Source organism: Coloeus monedula (genome assembly GCF_965178545.1).
Source record: "Coloeus monedula genome assembly, chromosome: 6".
NCBI lineage: Eukaryota > Metazoa > Chordata > Aves > Passeriformes > Corvidae > Coloeus > Coloeus monedula.
This window is the reverse complement of record NC_138786.1, coordinates 30,240,077-30,259,334: the sequence shown is the minus strand read 5'-3', so window position 1 is coordinate 30,259,334 and position 19,258 is coordinate 30,240,077. Positions and strand designations below refer to the sequence as shown.

General features: G+C 46.7%; 3 protein-coding genes across 14 annotated transcripts in view; 2 read left to right on the top strand and 1 right to left on the bottom strand.

Annotated features, from left to right (window-relative positions):
• The first annotated feature begins 213 nt into the window (after nucleotides 1–213).
• Nucleotides 214–4,738, top strand: SRSF5 (serine and arginine rich splicing factor 5). Of its 4 annotated transcripts, none has more exons than XM_082283754.1 (8): nucleotides 214–352; nucleotides 791–934; nucleotides 1,112–1,182; nucleotides 1,376–1,471; nucleotides 1,818–1,887; nucleotides 3,190–3,263; nucleotides 3,586–3,696; nucleotides 3,852–4,738. In XM_082283754.1, exons 2-8 carry the CDS (start codon nucleotides 809–811, stop codon nucleotides 4,096–4,098), a joined length of 795 nt encoding a protein of 264 aa, XP_082139880.1. In that variant the 5' UTR covers nucleotides 214–352; nucleotides 791–808; the 3' UTR covers nucleotides 4,099–4,738. The 4 variants fall into 4 exon arrangements, with proteins under 4 accessions (XP_082139880.1, XP_082139878.1, XP_082139881.1 ...); XM_082283752.1 differs by having other exon boundaries at nucleotides 3,849–4,738; XM_082283753.1 differs by having other exon boundaries at nucleotides 217–352; nucleotides 788–934; nucleotides 3,849–4,738.
• A 2,062-nt stretch (nucleotides 4,739–6,800) lies between these two features.
• Nucleotides 6,801–11,838, bottom strand: SLC10A1 (solute carrier family 10 member 1; the record flags this gene model as incomplete). The annotated part of the gene is given in 8 exon segments (XM_082283411.1): nucleotides 6,801–6,958; nucleotides 8,062–8,166; nucleotides 8,169–8,257; nucleotides 9,202–9,278; nucleotides 9,572–9,673; nucleotides 10,518–10,728; nucleotides 11,434–11,662; nucleotides 11,665–11,838. Coding segments are annotated over 8 exon segments (1,140 nt in total). The 5' UTR covers nucleotides 11,834–11,838.
• Nucleotides 10,849–19,258, top strand: part of SMOC1 (SPARC related modular calcium binding 1) — a 165,112-nt gene continuing 156,702 nt past the window's right edge. For 7 of the 9 annotated variants that reach the window (XM_082283409.1, XM_082283400.1, XM_082283405.1 and 4 more), the window contains exons 1-3: nucleotides 10,866–10,939; nucleotides 11,957–12,143; nucleotides 15,297–15,455. In XM_082283409.1, coding sequence (XP_082139535.1) covers nucleotides 15,384–15,455 — 72 coding nt within the window. In that variant the 5' untranslated portion in view covers nucleotides 10,866–10,939; nucleotides 11,957–12,143; nucleotides 15,297–15,383. Of the gene's footprint in view, nucleotides 10,940–11,735; nucleotides 11,865–11,945; nucleotides 12,144–15,296; nucleotides 15,456–19,258 lie in introns of those variants that run through there. The other 2 variants (XM_082283402.1, XM_082283403.1) reach the window with 2 other exon arrangements.

Sequence of the window (19,258 nt, the reverse complement as noted above, 5' to 3'; positions counted from 1 at the left end):
GATGGCTGTACTTCACCCTCGGCACAGCTTTCCTGGCCTAGGCCCCCCGGACACTCCGGCTGTTTATGCCCCGCTGCCGCCCCAACATGGCTCCCAGCTGAGGGGCGGCTGCGCGGCCCCCCGCGCTGCCCTGGATTCCCCGGGGAGGGGCGCGGCCGCCGCCTCCGCCAATCGCCGCGCGGGGCGGTGCTGACGCGCGGGGCCGCCTCCATTTCGCGGCGCAGCGCCGGGGTTGCGCAGCAGTCGGAGTCGTCTGACGCCGGGGGAGGACGTCTCTGCCTGACCGCCGGCTGTCTGCCGCCTCGCACCGCGCGCCCACCCGGCTCAGCCTGCACCGAGACCCACAGCCCAGGTTCGTGAAAGCTCCGGGGCCTTCCCCGCAGAGCGCGGTGCCGGCGAAGCGCAGTGGAGCGTGTACGGCGCGGGGCCCTCCCGCTGTGCGCCCGGCCGGCCCGCGGACCCGCGGTCGGCGTTGTCGCCGCTCCGTTCCGCTCGGTGCTCGCCGCGGCGGGGTCGGTGCCGCAGCCGGGTGCGGCGCGGCCGCCATTTTGTGGCAGAGCGATGGCGTTTGCTTTTCTTCCTCGGCTCGGCGGGGGCGGGGCTGGCCTGGTGGGGCGGCAGCTGGGCGGGGCCGGAGGCGGAGCGCCGCGCTCCTATTGGCGCGGGCTGAGGCCGTGTCCGCCCGCCGCCTTCCCATTGGCCCGGGGCGGGGCCGGCTGGCGCAGTGCGGCAGCGGCGGCGGGCGGTGCTGAGTCACCGCGCGGGCCTGACGTGCCTGTCCCCGCAGCAGCGCCGCGCACACACAGCCATGAGCGGCTGCCGCGTCTTCATCGGGAGGCTGAACCCGGCCGCCAGGGAGAAGGATGTGGAGAGGTTCTTCAAGGGGTACGGCCGCATCCGCGACATCGACCTGAAGAGGGGCTTTGGATTCGTGGTGAGTGCGCCCCCCCCCCCCCCCCCCCCCCCCCAGTGCTCATTCGTGTTTGAGGTTTATGAAGCTGCTTCTGAAGAAAATCCATTAACGCCCCCACCAAGGCACACTGCATGGCAAATAAGTATCTGCTCGTTCATTGGAACGTAATTGTTTGTTTTTGTTGTCTTGGTTTTGCAGGAATTTGAGGATCCGAGGGATGCAGACGATGCAGTTTATGAATTGGATGGAAAAGAGCTTTGCAGTGAGAGGTGAGGTGTCCTATTTCATGGCTATATGAGCTTGGGTATCTAAAATAAGAATTAGTTTAAACTTGAATTATGTTACTGGTACCGTTCAGACTTTTTGTTTGGTTGGTTCTTTTTTTTATTCCTTGCAAACTACAAGCGTATGTAAAAGAAGAAAAACTTCAAAACGTGTGGGTTTTTGTTTTTCTCTTCCCAGGGTGACAATTGAGCATGCCAGAGCACGTTCGAGGGGCAGAGGCAGAGGGAGGTACTCTGACCGGTTCAGTAGCCGCCGCCCGCGCAGTGACAGGAGGTATGTGCAGCTCCGAACCAGAGCAGTTTAAAAAAATGAGCTTTGGGCTCATCCCAAAGAACGTGAGCTAGAATGAGCTATTAAAAGGTGTTACTTGGGTTTTGTCATTTTATGTGGCAGTAGGATAGTGAGGATGACAGAACTTCTTAGATATGCCTGTCATCTTTACACTCCCTCCTGCAAGTACTTAATGCCTGCCCTAGGTTGTTCGGAGTGTTACGTAGCTCAGGTTGTAGTACTAATGATGATATGCTGATAACAGCTCTTTAGGTAGAGTCTTTGTTAATATTTAACGTGGTTATACTTTATTTACTAATATAAATCTGAATTGTTTATATCAAAACAGAAACGCCCCACCTCTAAGAACAGAAAATCGCCTCATAGTGGAAAATTTGTCTTCCCGAGTCAGCTGGCAGGTTTGTTGAAACACGATTAACTATTTTGACTTCATTTAATGGGTATGTAATGTAATTATTTTCTAAAATAATTAATTAAATTAAAACCTAATTTGTTAAAATGTTTATGTAATTAATATGATTTTTAGTAATGTAACTTAAATATTTTGAATGAAAGCTAGTTAACGTTAATTCATAATAATAATAAATTTATATGTTTGAGGATATATATTTATTTTTTTTTCTTGTTTTTAAAATCCATTTTAACCACATATTAAACCCTTTATTTGCCAGCCTATCTGTGTCGTTGGCCTTATGACGAGGAGTGCCTGTGGGTTATCCTAATCGTTCTGTCTTGGTCACTCTTGGTCGGGCCTGGTTGACTTTCCAGTCAGCTCCTACAATGTCACTTGGCCACCTCTAGATCTGTGTTTGCCGGTCTAGACGTAATCGATGCACTCCTTAAAGTGCCACATTGCAGCGGTCCCAGAGCGTTAACGAGATCTGATTCCTAAGTTGAGAGCTGTTCTTCCTGTAACGCTTCCGAATAACGAGGTCCTGGTCGAAAAGAGTTGAAAGATTGGAAATTAGGTGGTCGTTGGAATCCTGATCGCAGTAAAGTGGTCCTTGGTGACATCAAGCATAGAGAATGTCTGGATCCATCCATAGTCTCCTGATAGGGAGGGCAGTGCGATTAATGGCTTCCATCGACTGGGTAGTGTTCGGCAAGTGGGTGGCGAAGAGCCAGTCGGGCATATGTCATGACGGTATCTCCGGTCGCTTAATGCAGTTTGCTGCTTGGCTAGCCTAGGGAAATGTTAATAAAGGTAAAGTAAACTATATTTTTAATGACATATGGGGCACAAAATAATTGGTGTTATGTAAATGTAATTCTCTATTCGTATAAGACTTGTAATGTAAATGGAGACTGAAATAGTCCAAAAATATATGGGTAGTATTTCAAAGTCAATCCAGTATATATAAAAATGTGCTTTTTTATTTCTTTTTCTCTCTCTCTTTCTTTCTCTTTGTTATTTAATCTATAAAATCATTGTAGACTAATATTTACCTTAATGTTAAGACACTTTATTAGCATTTTGCTTAAAGCAATATGCTTTTGTCATTTATTTCGTGCCCTGATACAGATCATGATACAGATAATGCAATTTTGATAGAATACAAGTATGGCAGTTGCCATGTTTGTGATTAATCTAACAATTTCTCTTCCAGTAGTCATAAGTTTCTTTTGTTTGCTTTAAACTGTTTTTGTATAGATAAGTGTCAGTTTCACTTCTTTGCATAACATAAGTGGTCTTGTGTTAGGATCTCAAAGACTTCATGAGACAAGCCGGGGAAGTAACCTTTGCAGATGCACACAGACCTAAGTTAAATGAAGGGTAAGCCTATCAAGTGACCTCTTGAAAGCTGTAGAGTAACCTGCATGTGTAATATTTGGGGAGGGAAGCTGGCTACTTTCAGTGTCAGCAGCTGCTCGTGGCTTAATTTAGCTACCCTTTGAAAATGCATGTGGGAGATGTTTGGGGAGGGGAATTTTTCATGCTTCAGTGATAACAAGGGATAATTACCCTGAGCATCGTAGGGTTTGGGGGGTTGGTTGGTTGATTGGTTGGGTTTTTTTTCCAGTGTAAATTTCACTTGTATTGGTAACTACAATTTGTAATAATTTTATGTTTGGGGATTTTTTTTTTTTTTCCATAGGGTTGTTGAATTTGCCTCTTACAGTGATTTAAAGAATGCTATCGAAAAGCTTTCTGGTAAAGAAATTAATGGAAGGAAAATCAAACTAATTGAAGGCAGCAAAAGGCACAGGTATGGATTTCTACTCTTACATAATGCTTAAGCATTTATTGAGAGACTTCAAAGTCAGGGACCAGGCAGCCGAGCTGGAGAGCGTGGATTGCCTGGTCACACCAAGGCCCGAGAGGTTGCGTAGCTGACCCTGGTGCTCTCTGTGCCCTCAGTAGGTCCAGGAGCAGGTCGCGGTCACGCAGCAGGAGCTCTTCCGGGTCTCGCAGCCGTTCTCGTTCCCGCAGCCGCAAGTCCTACAGCAGGTCACGGAGCAGGAGCCATAGCAAGTCTCGATCAGTTAGTAGATCTCCACTGCCAAACAAGAGCCAGAAACGTGGTTCTTCCAGCAGATCCAAATCTCCATCATCCGTGGATCGGCAGAGGTCTAGATCAAGGTCCAGATCTGTTGACAGTGGCAACTGAACTATAAATAACTTGCCTTGGGGGCCGTTTTTTAAACCATACTTGCTAAACTTGTGGTAAGTATGTGACTTTCTGTGGGGAAGGGTTTGGATGGGGAGGGGGGAGGGAAGGGGAAACTTTGTAGATGTGGACCATGGTGGGAAGGGTTATTGACTAATTGTATTACATGTTTTTTGATAACCCTTTTCTTGCTCACATTTTTTGTGAATGTCTGAAGTGTATAGTTTGTGTATATTGGCAGAGCTCTTTATAACTAAAGCAGACAAATTTTTTTGTACTCTGCAGTCATCTGGACACTTAATTCTCAGTATATGCAACTGTGAATAGCAACTCAAAAACATTAGTTTAATGTCTCAGACTAATAGCTTTAGGCATCTAAGAGCTCTATATGTGCTTGTACATAAAGCTTTATTTCAGAGGGTATTTTTTTGTGCTTTTGAGACACTGTTTCAGCTATAGGTCAGCAGATTAAGTGCTGGTCGGTACTGGTAATAAAACTTTATTTTAAAATATTTTCATTTAATATGACTTGCACTACAGTAAGAAAATGCCCATTTCACTGCCCTGTGGTAATAATATTCTATAAAGCACTCTTATTTCTTGATACCTAAGAATGAAATAAATAAAGTATAAAGAAACATTTCTGCTTCTAGTTTGTTTCTTAGTATTAATAAAGTGGTGGTGATTGTGTTAAAATGTTTCTTGAAGATGGAGCTGTGGCAAAGTGATAACTCTTTTGGGCAGGGGGGAGAAGTAGCATCCTTTAAAATACATCGTGTGATGTCCTTGGATGTCTCTGTGTTCTGAAATAAGAACATTGATAATCAGGCTGACATAGTTCATAGCAAAAAGGGGAGTGGATGAGTCATTTAGCTTTTAATCACTTGGGATAAGAAGTGTGGAATGTTAAAGACATGTAGTCAGCATACTTCATCAGTGTGTTTGTGCATATGCATATGAGAACACTGAGGTCTAGATAAACCATTTTTGTAGGCTATAGTCCTGGTTCTGGGGGTAGGGTGATAAGTTGGGTGGGAGTACTGCAGCAGGGGTTCTCAGAGGTTCCGTGTTTCAGTGTTTGTGCCTTCCAGTGGCAGGAGTCCTCTGCAATCCCTCTATTTCTCAAGCCCTCACCCACAAGAAAACTTTAGAATTTATTTCTAAAAACAATGTGTTTTCATATAAAGTGCTTTACAAAGCTATTCTGGTAATTGTTGAAACCCTTTAAAAGATCTTCCTACCCTAGGCTAGAATTTGGATAGATCATAGGAGGCGCAAGGTGGTTTCTCTGAGAGCGAGGTCTCGGCCTTGTGGGAGGTCAGGCGATTGGCCTCTACAGCCCTGCTGCCCTCTCCCTGCTGCTGCAGAGTTCCTGGGTGCCAAGCTAAGGAGGGAGGGGGAGCTCTTGTGTCTGTGGAGGTGGCAGTGTATAGGCCTGCCAGGCACTCCCTGGAGCAGGCATTGAGAAGGGGGTAGGATCCACAGTTAACTGGATTGTTAACAGCTTTGGGGCATGGGAGGCTTCATTCTCAGAGCCGTAGTGGTGCAGATGCGGGACCTCATCCCAAGAGGTGTGGAACAAGGAGGGTGGAAGGTCAGCCGTGTTGAGATCTCAAGTCAGTTGATCCTTCTTACTTGGATGATGATGGGCATCTGTGTCCAGGTGGGACTTGGCTTCAACTGGAACCCAGGTAGCTGAAGGTACTTGGTGTGATGAAAGGCATCATAGACTTCTCTCTCTCAGGCTAAATATGAAGTATTATGTGGTCTATAGGTAGTTACTCTGAATTCTGTTTCTAGACTGCACTACTTACTTGCCTTGCAAGCAGCATGAGTAGGTGTCTGCATTTTCCCAGGGGGGCTTCTTGTAATGATGAGCTTCCTATTAAAAACAGACTCCAGGCTTTGCAGTATGGAGACTTACGTTGATTTCTGGCCAGAAATTACTCTGTGTTTATTAAGTGTAGGTTCTTGATGTGAACCTGTTTATTCTTAGTTGAGATGAACTACAATAGTTTGGACATTGGACATGTCAATGCCAGTCTTTCCTGTACAGTGTGTGTAGTGTGACCGTACCTAGGTGGTGTCTAGAGCAGGTGTGTTGAGTTCACTGACTGCTACAAAAGAAGGCGCATTCAAGGTTCATCTGGCTTTGGAGGTACAGCTTGCTGGGCCCAAACTCAACATACAAAAGCAGTTTGTGTGGCTGTGGTTATGGTTTGTGTGGACTTTGCTGTGTGGGATCACTGGTACCACGGTACCCATTGGAAGATGGGAGCGACCAACAGCCCCGTGGGCTGCTTGGCTGTGCATTGAGTCTCGCTGGCTTCTGCATGGAGAAACTTCCAGAGGTCATCTGGGTCTGTTAGAGAAATTGCATTAATCTGCAGTGGTATCATGAGGATCTGCTTCCATCATGTGCCAGCAGGACAGTTACAGGTAAGTGAAATTAAGAAAGGGAACTGATGTCAGCAGTGACTTTCTTACAGGCAAAACTGGGACAGTCACTTGGCAGCATGTTCTTCAGCTGTCCCGAAGAGTTGTCACAGTGACTTTGAAGTCACTGAAAGTCTCCTTTCTGGGCTGACAGAGCCAGGCTAAGTCAGGAGCAAGGTCTTTGGGGAATAACAGTGTGGGTGCAGATGGCTCCATGGCTGGTGTGTAATGAGCATGTAGATAAGTCTGACATAATGGCTGGAGACCTATGAGCTGGCTACAGAAGGTGGAGCTTGGAGGGTTGGGAGAGTAGCTGCTGCAGAATCCATATATTGTTTTCCACTGTTTCTGCAATGTCTAGACACTGATTTTGTATCTTGAGCACTAACTGTGTCCACACCTGCACAGATCACTTTTGCTGCTTCTGAAGAAAGAGAAAAATGTGAGAATAGGCAGTTTTGAAACTAGGTTAGGGAAAGGTGGTGACAGTTACAACTGGGATTACTGTGTGATTTAAAACGAGAGGAAGGAACTTGGGAGCCTTGCCAGAAGACTGAAGCCATTTTCTTTCCAGTCATTTATGACTTGGAGGCTGGAAAACAACCCTTTTGTTACAGTTGTCTTGCCAGCACCTCCATGGCTGTTTCCAGTATCAACTGCTTTGCACTGAACACACACCCGAGGATCCAAATTAGTGTGGTTTTTCCCCCCATTAAGTTATCCTTCAGCATAGTTATAAGATGTAGTAAAGTGATCCTGAAGCAGCTCTGTAGCAGCTACTCTGCTGCATCTCTGCCTCAAGGCACTGGAGAAAGCTGGACTGGCAGCATCAGAGGGGTGACAGGTGGAGGATCTCATTTAGCAGTGCCTCCTTCAGCTATCTGTGCAGTTAGTTAGCTGAGCTTTGGCATTATGGACCTGCTGGAGTTGGAGAGTCTACTTCACATCTATACCAATATTGTATATATTTTTTAATTAAGTTTCAATCTTTTTACATACTTCTCTAGAAAAGGATCCAAATGTTTCCTTCCTTTGGCTGCAGTACTTGGTAGTTCTGTCCTCTTCTCCCTCACCCCACTTCAAAAGCGACGCCCTTCAGGGAATCACTTAGCAGCTTGAAGCAAAGCTGGGATTTGTTGCATTAAAGAATATGTAATGTTCTTGTGTAGTTTTAGCCGCACGCAAACACCCCTGTTCTTTGCTCAGTGCAAGTCATGACTTTGGTAGGGCGTCCAGTGTAGCTTAAAGCACAGGACTGTGAAAACCTGAGCCCTGATAGTTTTGATAGTATGTAACTGTATGAAACATTCTGCTGGTGCAAGAAGTCCATGAAATTTCTAAGGCCTTCAGTTACCTCTGAATTTTTGACTCTGATTTAAATTTAATGTACTGGGTATGTAATCCTGAGTTAAAGAGCGACTGGATTCTGACTTCATTTTAAAGCAGTGATTCATTGGTAGTTATATTGTAAGCATGTGTGGCTTAGCTTGGAAAGCATAAGAAAGAAAGGAGCAAAGCTGTATCTGCCATTGGCTTGCTTTATTCTGTCATGGGTCCGAAAGACCAGGATGAGCAGAAATCCCTCTCCAAGCTGGAGCAGCAAGTAGACTAGTGGGAAGAAGTACAGGGGCTGATGATCTCTGGGGTGAAGGCGACCTTGAGGATAGCTGAGCAAAGCTGTGCGTTCTGGCAGCCAGTTTCCATGCACACTGTCTGCCTGCAACTGAAGGAGAAAAAAATAGATTACAGATTAAAATTGCTTTCAGACAACTGAAAAAGAACCCTGCTCACCTTGCTGGTGTATCTGCCTGTGCCTTAAAGCTGCTCTGTCTGGAAAAATACTGCAATCCCTAGAAGGTTTTGCCTCCTGCTCCCCTTGCGATGGGCAGAGACAGATGATGTTACAAATGTGAACTTTGTTCATAATGGTATTGGAAGCCTTGTGTCCTGCTCTGGACTCTGCATCTTCTTGCAGGGAAGGAATCTCCTTCTGAGGTCGTAAGAGTCCAACATACAAAGGTATAAAATAGGACTAGGAGGATTCCTACCTGGTTTAGGTAGGATGAGGAAAAGAAGGAGGAGCAGGTTTTGTATGCCAGGTTTTCATTCTAAATTCCTGGGGCTGTACCTGAATGCACTGACTGGTTTGGGGTAGCAATCAGCTGGGGACTAATTGTGTCACTTGGGCTTTGAACTCTGTTGGTACTTCTCAGTTCTTTGGATTTGGGGTTTTTTGGGTTTGGAGTTTCTTTTGGTGCTAATAATTCTCTTCTCCCAGCTTCATTACTGAGACCAGAGGTTGGAAATGTGTTTGGCAGGTCACTAGTGACCTTAAGACAAAACCATCCATCTGCTTGTTCAGTGAACCTTCCATGGTGATTAGGTGCCTGTGTCAAAAAAACCCTGATTAGCTATTCCTCCCTCATCAGATAAGCCAAGCAGAGGTTAAAGTAATTTCCCACTCAAAGTATGGAAGTCAATGGCTTGGGACCAGCTTGTACTGTGTCTGGTTGTATTCCTAGGTCCTATTTTGGGTGACTGGGGTCAGTGTTCTACAGAAGTATATCCCTAAAATCCATGTTTTCACCATTGCTCTGCGAAGCAGAGCTGCCATACTTCTCTGTTCCTGATGAGAGAGAGAGGGGAGGTAGGTGTGGAAGAACATACCAGTCATCGAGCTTGAAAGCTGCAGAGACATCATAGCCCAGCAGGAATCCAGTGAGAGGCATTAAGGCAGAAGATCCCAGGAGGTGTTGCAGTGGGGATTCTGTAACACGCGTATCAAACAAGGAGTCCCGTGGAAAAGAAATAGATATGGATCTATTCTTGGTAGACGTTTCAGAGATGTTTATTTCCCCAGCCGCAGGGCCGGGGCTCTGCCGAGGAACTGCTCAATCACGGGACCCGAGGGTCCCTGCCCACACAGGGGAACACAAAACAACCGATGGGGAACGAGGCTGAGCAGGGGCAGGGAAATCCCGTGTCTGTCCCAGGGCCCCTCTGCCAGGACTACATGGCAGGGGGAGGAGACCCCGACAAGGAGGGATGGTGAGAAGACGACTATGATACAGCTTCCCATGTTGGCCACAGACAGAACAATTATAGCAGCAGATGACAGTAGAAGCATAACCATCCCTGCCTAAAATAGAAGTGACTTTCATGGACGTAAATGTTATCAGTAATCAACAAGAGACCGTCACGGGCTGTTACCGAGAGAGACCTTAAATAACCAAATACCTTTCTGGTCTGTATGTGAAATGACTGGTCTTGCTGCACAAGCTGCTTGCTTCTCAGACATTGCTACATGTTTCTGTCCAGGTCCCTTTGTGACTCTAGTCCACCCCAAGCAGGTGCCAAGGAAACCACTTTACTCACAGGTAGAGCCTAGTGGAGTTCTTGAGTTAGACAATAGTGTTTGTGGTTGACTGGATTTCTGTTTTGCTGTTTAAATGCCTGATGTATAAAGGAGGCAGGGACATGATTCCAGGCATGAGTGGACACTTGGTGATCTAGCGGCTTCTGTTGGATAGGTATCTCAATGACTTCAGCAGCAACATTGTGATTTGGTTTTTGCCTAGTGCTAGATGTCTGAGAACAGTGGGGTGGGTTTCATTTGTTTTGGGATGGTTATTGTGTATTTGGTTTTTATCTGGGTTCTGCTTTGGTTACAGCAGTAGTTGAGGGTGGTGCCTATGAGGTTCATTAGTGCTGATACAGCAAAAAACCCCCAAAGTTAAAACTGAAGCCAAGGAGAGCAATGTAGGAAGTTGGATACAAAATGTCTGCCTGGAAAATATGGAGAACTTCTCCTTGGGCAAATATCATAATCACTGAAGTGGTGAAGTGGATGTCTTGATCTCAGTCCTCAACTGTGTCATTGATTTGTGTCATGTCTTAAATAAGTTAGCATGTCTGTGATTCTATGTTTGAAAACTTCCTCAAGGCCCTTGACTGAAAGGCCACTAGCACAGGATAGTTCTTACCTTGGTGACAAAGCCAGTGTACTGTGGTTTCTTCTCATTCAAGATGATGCCAATGGCACAGGGGATTAGCATCAGCACCATGGGGGTGATTATTCCTTTGTAAGGTACCTTGCCCTCCAAATCACCCTCATAGAGTCCTCCTGAGTAAAGGTACAGAAGCAGTGGCAATAATCCAATTGCCAGGACCATTGAGCATGCGGTCATAGCAGCACTGAGATGAAGAAAGGACCCCTCAGTAGAAGAACAACACTTTTTAAAAATGGAATATGCTCATCTGATTACTTGCCTGGACAGATGATTTTAATGTAAGACTTTACCTTGCTTTTTCCCAGCTTGTCACTGAGATCTCCCCAACATCACTGACAGGTTGTAGAAGGATGTGATATGAATGAAGTGAGAAGATGACTCAAGTTTCACACAAGGTGAGAAAGGACCCTTGTCATGGGTACAGTTCACATTTCAGAAATTCACAACTGAGAGAAAAAGTAATACTTTGCATTTTCATGCTGGATCGTGCTTTATTGCTAGGGTTTGTTGGAGAGTGGTGTTCTGCTAGTTCAACGTTTCTCCCTGATGCAGCCTCTTCAGGCAGCATGACCAGTTTACACAGAACTCCACGGATACATACAGCATATATATATGCTCTCTGTACTGCTACATGGAGCTGAAAAAGTGTTCCTGCACCCATGTCATCAAGAGCAGCATGCCAATGCTTCAGAGAAAGGAACAAAGTCCCGTTGTAAACAGGGACAAATTAACTTACCGAGCAATATGGGTGCTTTAAAAATGTTTTGGACTTAGTATTTCAGTCTTTGTCCAGCTTCTTGCGGCCTCCTTATATTGATTAAATTAGTTTCTGAACCAGTCATATGACTAGATTGGCCTGGACAATCAACAGGTATGTAGCTTTCCTTACCTGAGGTTCATGTCCCCTCTCAGTGCCAGGCTAAAGATGTTGGAGAGGTTTCCCCCTGGGCAGCAGCCACAGATGAAGATGGCCAGGGATTCTGAGGTGCCCAGCTGGAAGAGCTTGCCCAATAAGAATGCTGTCAAGGGCATGATGCTGTACTGAGCCATTATGGCTATTGCCACATCTTTAGGTCTCCTGAGGCGAGTTGTGATCTTGGCTATCTCCATTGTCCCAGAGACATCATGTTGATGAGGAGGACCACGATAAGGATTACATTCAGGGCTGTGTCTGTAGCCTGCTGTCCAAATGCAAAGGGTGGTGCCACACTGGTCAGAGAGGTGCTGTTCTGCGTGCAACCTGGGCTCCACAGTTCTGGGCTATCAAAAGCTTCCTTGGTCTTGTTCATCTTGCTGAGGGGTTAGGAGGCCCCTACTACTGTAAGTGGCTGGGAAGGTGAGGGAAGGATTGATTCAAAAGTCCAATAACATAACATTAAATTAATGCAAGCAAAACATGAGCTCTCTTTCAGGACACCACTCTTACCCTTCAGCAGCTGTCAAAACAGAAATCTGTGTTTAGAGCAATCAGCTGTGAACCCCATTCACTTTGGAAATAACCTGTGCAGTTTGTGTAGCTTCTGCTCTGGTCCTCCACCTCCTCCAGCGTCCACCCTCACAATGAGACAGCTGCTGAGAGCAAGACAGAGACAGTTCAAGGTGGGTAGAGACGACAGGTAAAGATGGGCACTTCATACAAAGGAAAATGGACCAGAGCTCCTCTCATCCACAAGATACTGCTGAGGCCAATGCTTGAAAACATGATGCATCCAGGGTACTTTATTTTTAATGAGATTATAAAATACTTATTCTTCTGGGCATAAATAAATCTTTTGATAGCAAGGTCTAGGAAGAAATTACTCTGTGGGTGAGTAATTTCTCTAGTAAACTCTTAGGGGCCTTCATGTCTCTTTTCCTGATGTGTTGTCTGACACTGTCTAGAAATTTTTTGGTTGCATGTAGAAAATAATTCTCCAAGCCTTACCAACATTGAAAATATTATTCCCTCCTTAGCACTGAGGGAAGGTTCTGCATGGTAGGAACCTCAACTGACCTCTGCAGGGCAAGGCTGGGGCTCCATGGGCATCCAGGCCATCCAGGACCTGGGGTGTTCTGCACTGAGATCCAGGTGGGGCTGGAGACGACACAAACTCTCCAGGCAAAGGCAAACAGGCAGCTGTCCCCACCCCCAGACTGGTCCCTGTGCGTGCTTTCAGTACAAGGCTGCACGGCGTGACACACTCAGTGCTCTGGTGTGCAGGGAAGCAGGGCCTGAGCAGCTGCTGCTGGGGTGGGAAGAGGGACTGGAAAGGTGGTTGATCCTCCAGCTTCTGCAAGGGTGTCTGCTGCTCATCCTGTCACTGCTCCCTGTCCCTGGCTTCCCTACACCTGCCATGCTGGGGAATGGCACGTTGCCTGCCTTGCCCTCAGGTGTCATGCTTCCTGAATCCTCGGCAGGTTTTGCCTTCATTTAAGGCATTTATTGCCTTCAGATTCACCTGAGCCATCCCCTAGCTCAAGGGAGGGACTCTAGAAACAGACAGAGTCAAGCACATTAAACTAGAGCAAAATGTTACCTTAGTGCCAGTGGATGCAGCTGTGGGAAGCTTTGGCAGATCACCCGCTGCTCCATCCTTTCCTGGCTGAGCTTGGTGAGCAATAGTGCTCTTCAGTCCTTCTGCTTCAAGAAAATCCCCCTGGTAAGACCCTGTCCTCTGCTTGCAGGATCTAAAGCCTGGGTCTAAAAGAAGCCTCACAGATAGGGAAGTTGTTGTTAAATGATAGTTGTACTAACAGGACTGGGGAAGGGATTTTAACTGGGGAGATTTGCGGCACTGTGGCTGAGCTCTAATTCCTTTGCTGGAGGGCATTATGATGCTGCAGTAGCATGTCCATTGCTTCTATTCATCTGGGAGCTCAGCAGGCTCAGCCTCTGCAGCCCTATTGCTCTGGAAACACTGCTGGAGGCAGGCAGGAATGTCAGAGCTGTTCTCCGTGTTCCTCCCCACTTGCTCTTGCTTTGGTTGGGAACTTTGTTTTCCAGGCAGGCAGCCAGGCCAGAAAAGCACCACCAACAGCTCAGGAGGCCAGCACAGGCATCCCTCATCGGGGGAAAGGAGCCGTGCTTGCGGCTCCCAGTGGCTCTGCACATCCATGCCCATGGCTTCTCCCTTCTTTGTGAGCACCACACTGCCATTCTTGGGGACAAGGGTGCCTTCAGCAAGTCACAGATGGTGCCTTGAGCCCCCTGTGTCACTGTGGTGGCAGAGTAGTGCCTGGGCTCATTGCTGGGCCCTGACTGAGCAGGTGGGGCGAGGTGGCCTGCAGCACTGCATGCATTTCAATTTTCTGCGGGCATCTGCAAGACTGCCAGGCACAAGCAGAGGCTGCCCAAGCAGCACACAGGCAAGTTCCATAAGAATCGAGAGAAAGTGCAGGAGCAAAGCTCACAGCAATTCCTTATCTCTTTCTATCCCTCTCTTCAGGATTTTTTTCCCCTGTGAATCCCTAGCCTTCCTAAAGAGATGCTTGTTTTTCACTGTGTTTGCCTTTCAGCTGTGTGCTGAATTTTGTAAGAAATGCAAAAAAAGTCAAGACAAGCAATTAAGTGGTTATAAATTGTCACTGCCTTGGCAGCACCCCCTCTTCCCCTAAACTCAGTGTAGCTCAGGTTTTTAAAATGACAGTGTTCTGACACTCTTCATCCTTTGTCTTTGCAGGGCTGTAGAAGAATGTTTCAATGACTCTAATAATTAAAAAAATGCCTGCTAGTTGTTCATTGTTCAAGCATTCCTGCTGGTTCCCTGTAGTTAATGGAGAAAACACCACAGGAGCCAAGGAAGAGACTGGTTGAGGAAAGCAGAATAAATTAGGGTTGTTATTTCACACTGGTTTATGCTTGGACATCCAGTTATTTGACATGGGCACCAGAGCTGGGAGTTTGCATTCAAGAGCCAAAGAGCTGCATCTCGGCTGTAAAGCTGCTGCTCCCTGTGGTGGGACCTGGGAAGGGGGATGGCTGAAGGGATGGTTGGAGGAAGGAGCATGCTCTCATGCCGGAGGGCAGCGGGCCCGGGTGTTGCATGGGATCGCTGCTGATCTCGTGCCCAAGTCATCTGCCTCGGTTCAGAGGATGCTTTTGCATTGCAGAAGCTGTCTCTTTAATCCCGGGGAAAGCGTGCCTTTTCCTTCCTTCCTTCGGCCACTTCCCGGAAGGGCCGAGTTCCTAAGAGGCAAACTTGCAGCTGCTCCTGCAGCGTTGTCCGCCTTTCCCCCGTGAGCGGAGGGGCGCTGCCCAGCCTGGCCCCGGCTCGCAGGGCTCTCCTGCGCGGCTGCTGCCGCTGGAGGGCACTGGTCGCATGCCCAGCGCCTCGGTGCTCGCCCAGGAGAGCACGCCGCCCAAAACACACCGCAGACTGCTTCGATCGCCTTGGCGAAGTAAGATGTTCCCAAATTCAGAGGTACGGTCTAATGCAGTAGGCATCAAGGGATGCTTACCAAGCCGGAGGCATTGAAGGAAGTATTTAAAAAAAGAATAAGAAAATGTATACAACTTTGCAGACTTCCTGTTGGAGCTCAAAATGAGTTGTGTTGTGCTTTTTTTTTTTTTTTTTTTTTTTTTTTTTTTTTTTTTTTTGTTGTTGTTGGTTTGTTTGTTTTGGAAGGAGTTAGTGCTTCATGCTTTCATAATGTAGGTTCATAAATTCATCTGATAAATACAAAATGGCTTATGTGCCCCTTTCAGTGGTGGGGAGCTGAAGTCCAATTTCTTAGTTTGCAGCTGGGATCATCATCTCTTCTGTGTTTTTACAGAATTTAACATAACCTGAGCTCAGTCCAGTGGTTGTCCAAAGGCCCTGTTTCAGCAGATGTGCCCGACAGGAGCAGTGGTGCTCAATTATGTCAGATTTCACACTGTTGGCCCACAATACAAGACATGACTTTGACCTCTGGTGCCCACATCTTGCTCAGGTAAGGTTTGTTAAAACAGTGAGAACTGTACAGTTCTGTGCTTGGCTAATGAATTTGCTCATTTCTGTGTGATTTTGAGGCAATTTGCCCACCACAGCCCTGCCCACATGCAGGCACTATGCTGGAGTGGGGATGGAACAAGGAGAGCTTCTGCAGAGACAATCGTGATTTGTTATGACCTGTTCCAGCGGCGGCTGAGGGCTTCGTCCCAGCTGGAGACCCAGGCTGGACTCAGCAATGTCAGCCAGAGCATGCGCCGGTTGGTCAGCAGTGAAAAAGAAGCTTGCTCTGATGCTTCCTCTCTGTTAGGGAGGTTATTTTAAATTTGAGTTTGCTGGGCAGGTAGGCACTGTTTATACCTTGAGCAGTGTAGGAAACTCTGTAGAAACAAATGCTGCTCCTGAGAGTGTGAGGTGCTTCAGCCATTTAGACAAACATTTCTATGATATCAGTACACGGAATCTTCCTCTGAATTTCTAGAGTGAGGATTTCCACCAGCACTGGGAAGTACCTGAAGGCCTTGGTGGGTGGGAAGGGCCCTACCCCATCCTTCCAGTGGTGTTACTACCCTAAGGGATTTTAAATTACTCCAGACAGAGAGCTCTGGAGAAGGGTGATGTTTATAGTCGGCAAGCCCAGGTTGCCATGGATTTCTGGCTGCTGTGCTAGATTCTCTCTTTCCCTAAGGAACCTGTAGCAGTGGGCAGTGAGATGATACATGGGAAAGATTCGTTTTCCCTTGGTGGGAAGCAAGCTGCAGGTTTGGGGCAGAAACCCCCCTGCTGAGGGGGTTGAGGGGAGCACTGGGGGCAACCCATGTTCCCAGATACAAAGGGTGTTCCTGGCTTTTCCTACCTCTGCCTGCAGGAAGTATGTCCGTGTGGTGTTGAAGCAGGGCAGATTTTTTGTGAAAACCTCTACAGAAGGAAGAGTGCTCATGTCTGTGATGGTTATTTTTCTCTGTAGGAGGAGATATTTTTATTGTACAATGTAGTTAGTTATTTACTATGTAATTAGTGGGTCTAGTTAATCTTAAATATTTAATTTCTTTAGGGACCAGATGTCAAAGACATCTTCAGAAAAATTTGACAGCTTAAGTTTTCTTGCAACTTTGATAAAATGCTGTCAGCAGGACATTCCCTTAAGGTGTCTCCAATCTGTATAGCCTTGACTATTGCTCTTAGCTTCTCAGGAGAAATGAACCACCTTGTCTACTGTTCGTTTGACCTTTGCAGGGTGATAACTATACAGAAAATCCTGTGTTCTCTCTGGGTCACGTGAGAAGCCTCTTTGGCATGAGCTTGTGAGAGCTGCTCCAGGCAGCAGAAGGTTGCCCAGTCACTTGCCTAACTTCCAGCTGTGGATGCCGTACATCTACAAAGGGCAATTGCACCTTGGGCTGAGGCAAGTGTGTTCTTTTGTATCAAAGGTTATATTTTAAATTATTTCATTTGGTAGATTGTGCTCAAGTTCTAATGTCATAGCTTTAAACTGCTTCATTAGTGACATGAACTAGTCCTCCTTCCTATGTATTGAATATGAAGATTTAATACAGGAGATGGTTAGGAAAGTGGAAAGTAAGAAATAAGGTGTTCAAGAATAGCCAAGGATTAATGAAAAAGTCCGAGACCCTTATGCAAGCTCCTGGGGAGAACCAGGAAGTCTATGACAAGGTAGACTCATCACCCATTTTTTCCCCTCCTGCTACTGCCCAAGCTCCCTTATGAAGAGCAGCCAAATTAACTTCATAAGTGAGAGAAATTTCCACATTAAGGAGAATGCATGGAAACTACCACCAGAGTTACTCTTAGAAATAAGTGCCCAGGTGGCTGTGTGGGAGACCTCTAAAATCACAACGAGGAAAAACACTCTTTTTTTTGGAAAAAGAAGTAACATGTTAAGTAATGCAAGTGCAAAATAGAACTATGTTTAAAAGCATACCTGACCTTGTAAGACCAAGCTGGCCTTTTGGAGTTACAGGGCTAATAAGGAGGAAAATGGTGCTGCTACTGTGGAGGCCGTGGCTTTGCTTGGTTCTTGCCTGTCCCTTCAGGCATCCTGGCATCACTGACTGCCATGCCTAGAAACGACCTTGTCTCTCTTCTCTCCTACACTTGTGGTTACTCATGGACTTTGCAGGGAAGCCGTAGACTGTGTGTATTAGGAGGTCAGACTTCTCTCTCTCTCTCTCTCCCAAAGGTGTTAGGATGTTCAAGAAGATGACATGTCAGTTTCCTTAGCAGCAAAGGACTCCTTGAGAGGTAGAAATGGCTGCAGCAGCCACACTGCGCATTTTTGTGAGGCTCAGGAATGAAACGCCATTGACAGGATGGTTGGAGTCACTCTAGATCTTGCTCCCTGCTCTGTTGCTGTCATCTGTGTGGGAAAAGCAGTGGGGAAAGCTTCCAAAGTGATTTGAGCTTAATACGAGAGAAGCACAGCACATTCTTGGTACATAAGCATTTTCTTCTAAGCCTTCTTCTGTTTGCATGCACTAAAAGGCTGGTGTAAAAGGCTCCCACGGGACACTCACAGGGGCATCCTGAGTGTTCCAGCCCAAGGGAGCACCCCAAGTGGACATGGAGGACAGCAGGATTCACAAAGCAGCACCATAGCTGAGGTGGGGCACCTGAAACCACATCCCAAGGGATGTTTGAAGCCTGGGTAGTCCTGGACTGCTGGCCAAGCTCGTGTGATCCACAGTCCATCAGTGGAGAAATCCTAAATAAGTATCTGTGTGTTCAGCAGCACTTGGATATGGTGACCTGTTTGTTTACAGAGTAAAACACAGCTCACTGCTGTGGTTCTGCCAACGTTTTTTAGTTTGGATTTGTGTGCTCCATTTACTTTGTTCCTTTTTTCTTCAACCTGTACTTGTTGTGACTGGACCCTGATTCAGTCTGAAGAGGGAGGATGTGCAGAGTTCATGGTGTTCACTTGCAGGGGAAGAGAGCTGGACCTATTTCCTTGCTTAGCGTCCTGCTGTGGGATGCAGGCAAGCCAATTTCTGCCTCTCTTCCACCATCCTGCTAAAGCCCTGTTACCTCTTCCTGGACTGAGCTATTGGCCTTTCTGCATGGTGCAGATGTGCCACAAAAATTTCAAGAGGACTGTCGAAAAAACTTTTCTTATTTGTGTACTTTACCCATCTGCCATCTTTGGCAGCTCCTTAGGCCCACATGGGCTGAGGTCTGTCTAGAACAGCAGCCTCTGGGTGGCTGGATCCCAGTTTGGGTGCCAAGCATACTCCGGGTCCTCATGAATATTTTGCTGAGTTTCTGGGCCGGTGGAAATCTCGCATATTAGGCACTGCTGTGTTATTGGTATTCCTGTGGTCAGCCCCTGTGCTTGGGGCTTGTCCAGGCACCCAGGCAAAGGCAAGCCAAACCCAGCAGTGCAGTGCAGTGCTTTTGTCTTGCTTTAATTAATTGGAGTAGGACACAACTATTAGCAGCATGGTTTTGTTTCCATTTGTTCATTCTGACAGCAACTGAAGGAAGCCATTATCTCTACAAGAGGATGTTTCAGCAAGCGTTAGTGTAAATAAAGCTAACAGGATCAGTGCAAAGGAGAGGATCACGTTCTCTTAAGGACAGCAATCGATAATCAGGATGTTACATGCCAAATCTCTTCAAGAGGCATTGATAGCGGGTTCACACTCAGATCAGCCTTTAATCTTGGAGGATCACTGACCTCTTTACTGGCTGATACATTTCCCACAGTCTACCTGCCCTGTAACACAAGTCTCCCTGTAAGACGTGTAGCAGATCATTCAGTGCCTTCAGACACAAAGAAAAGAAGTT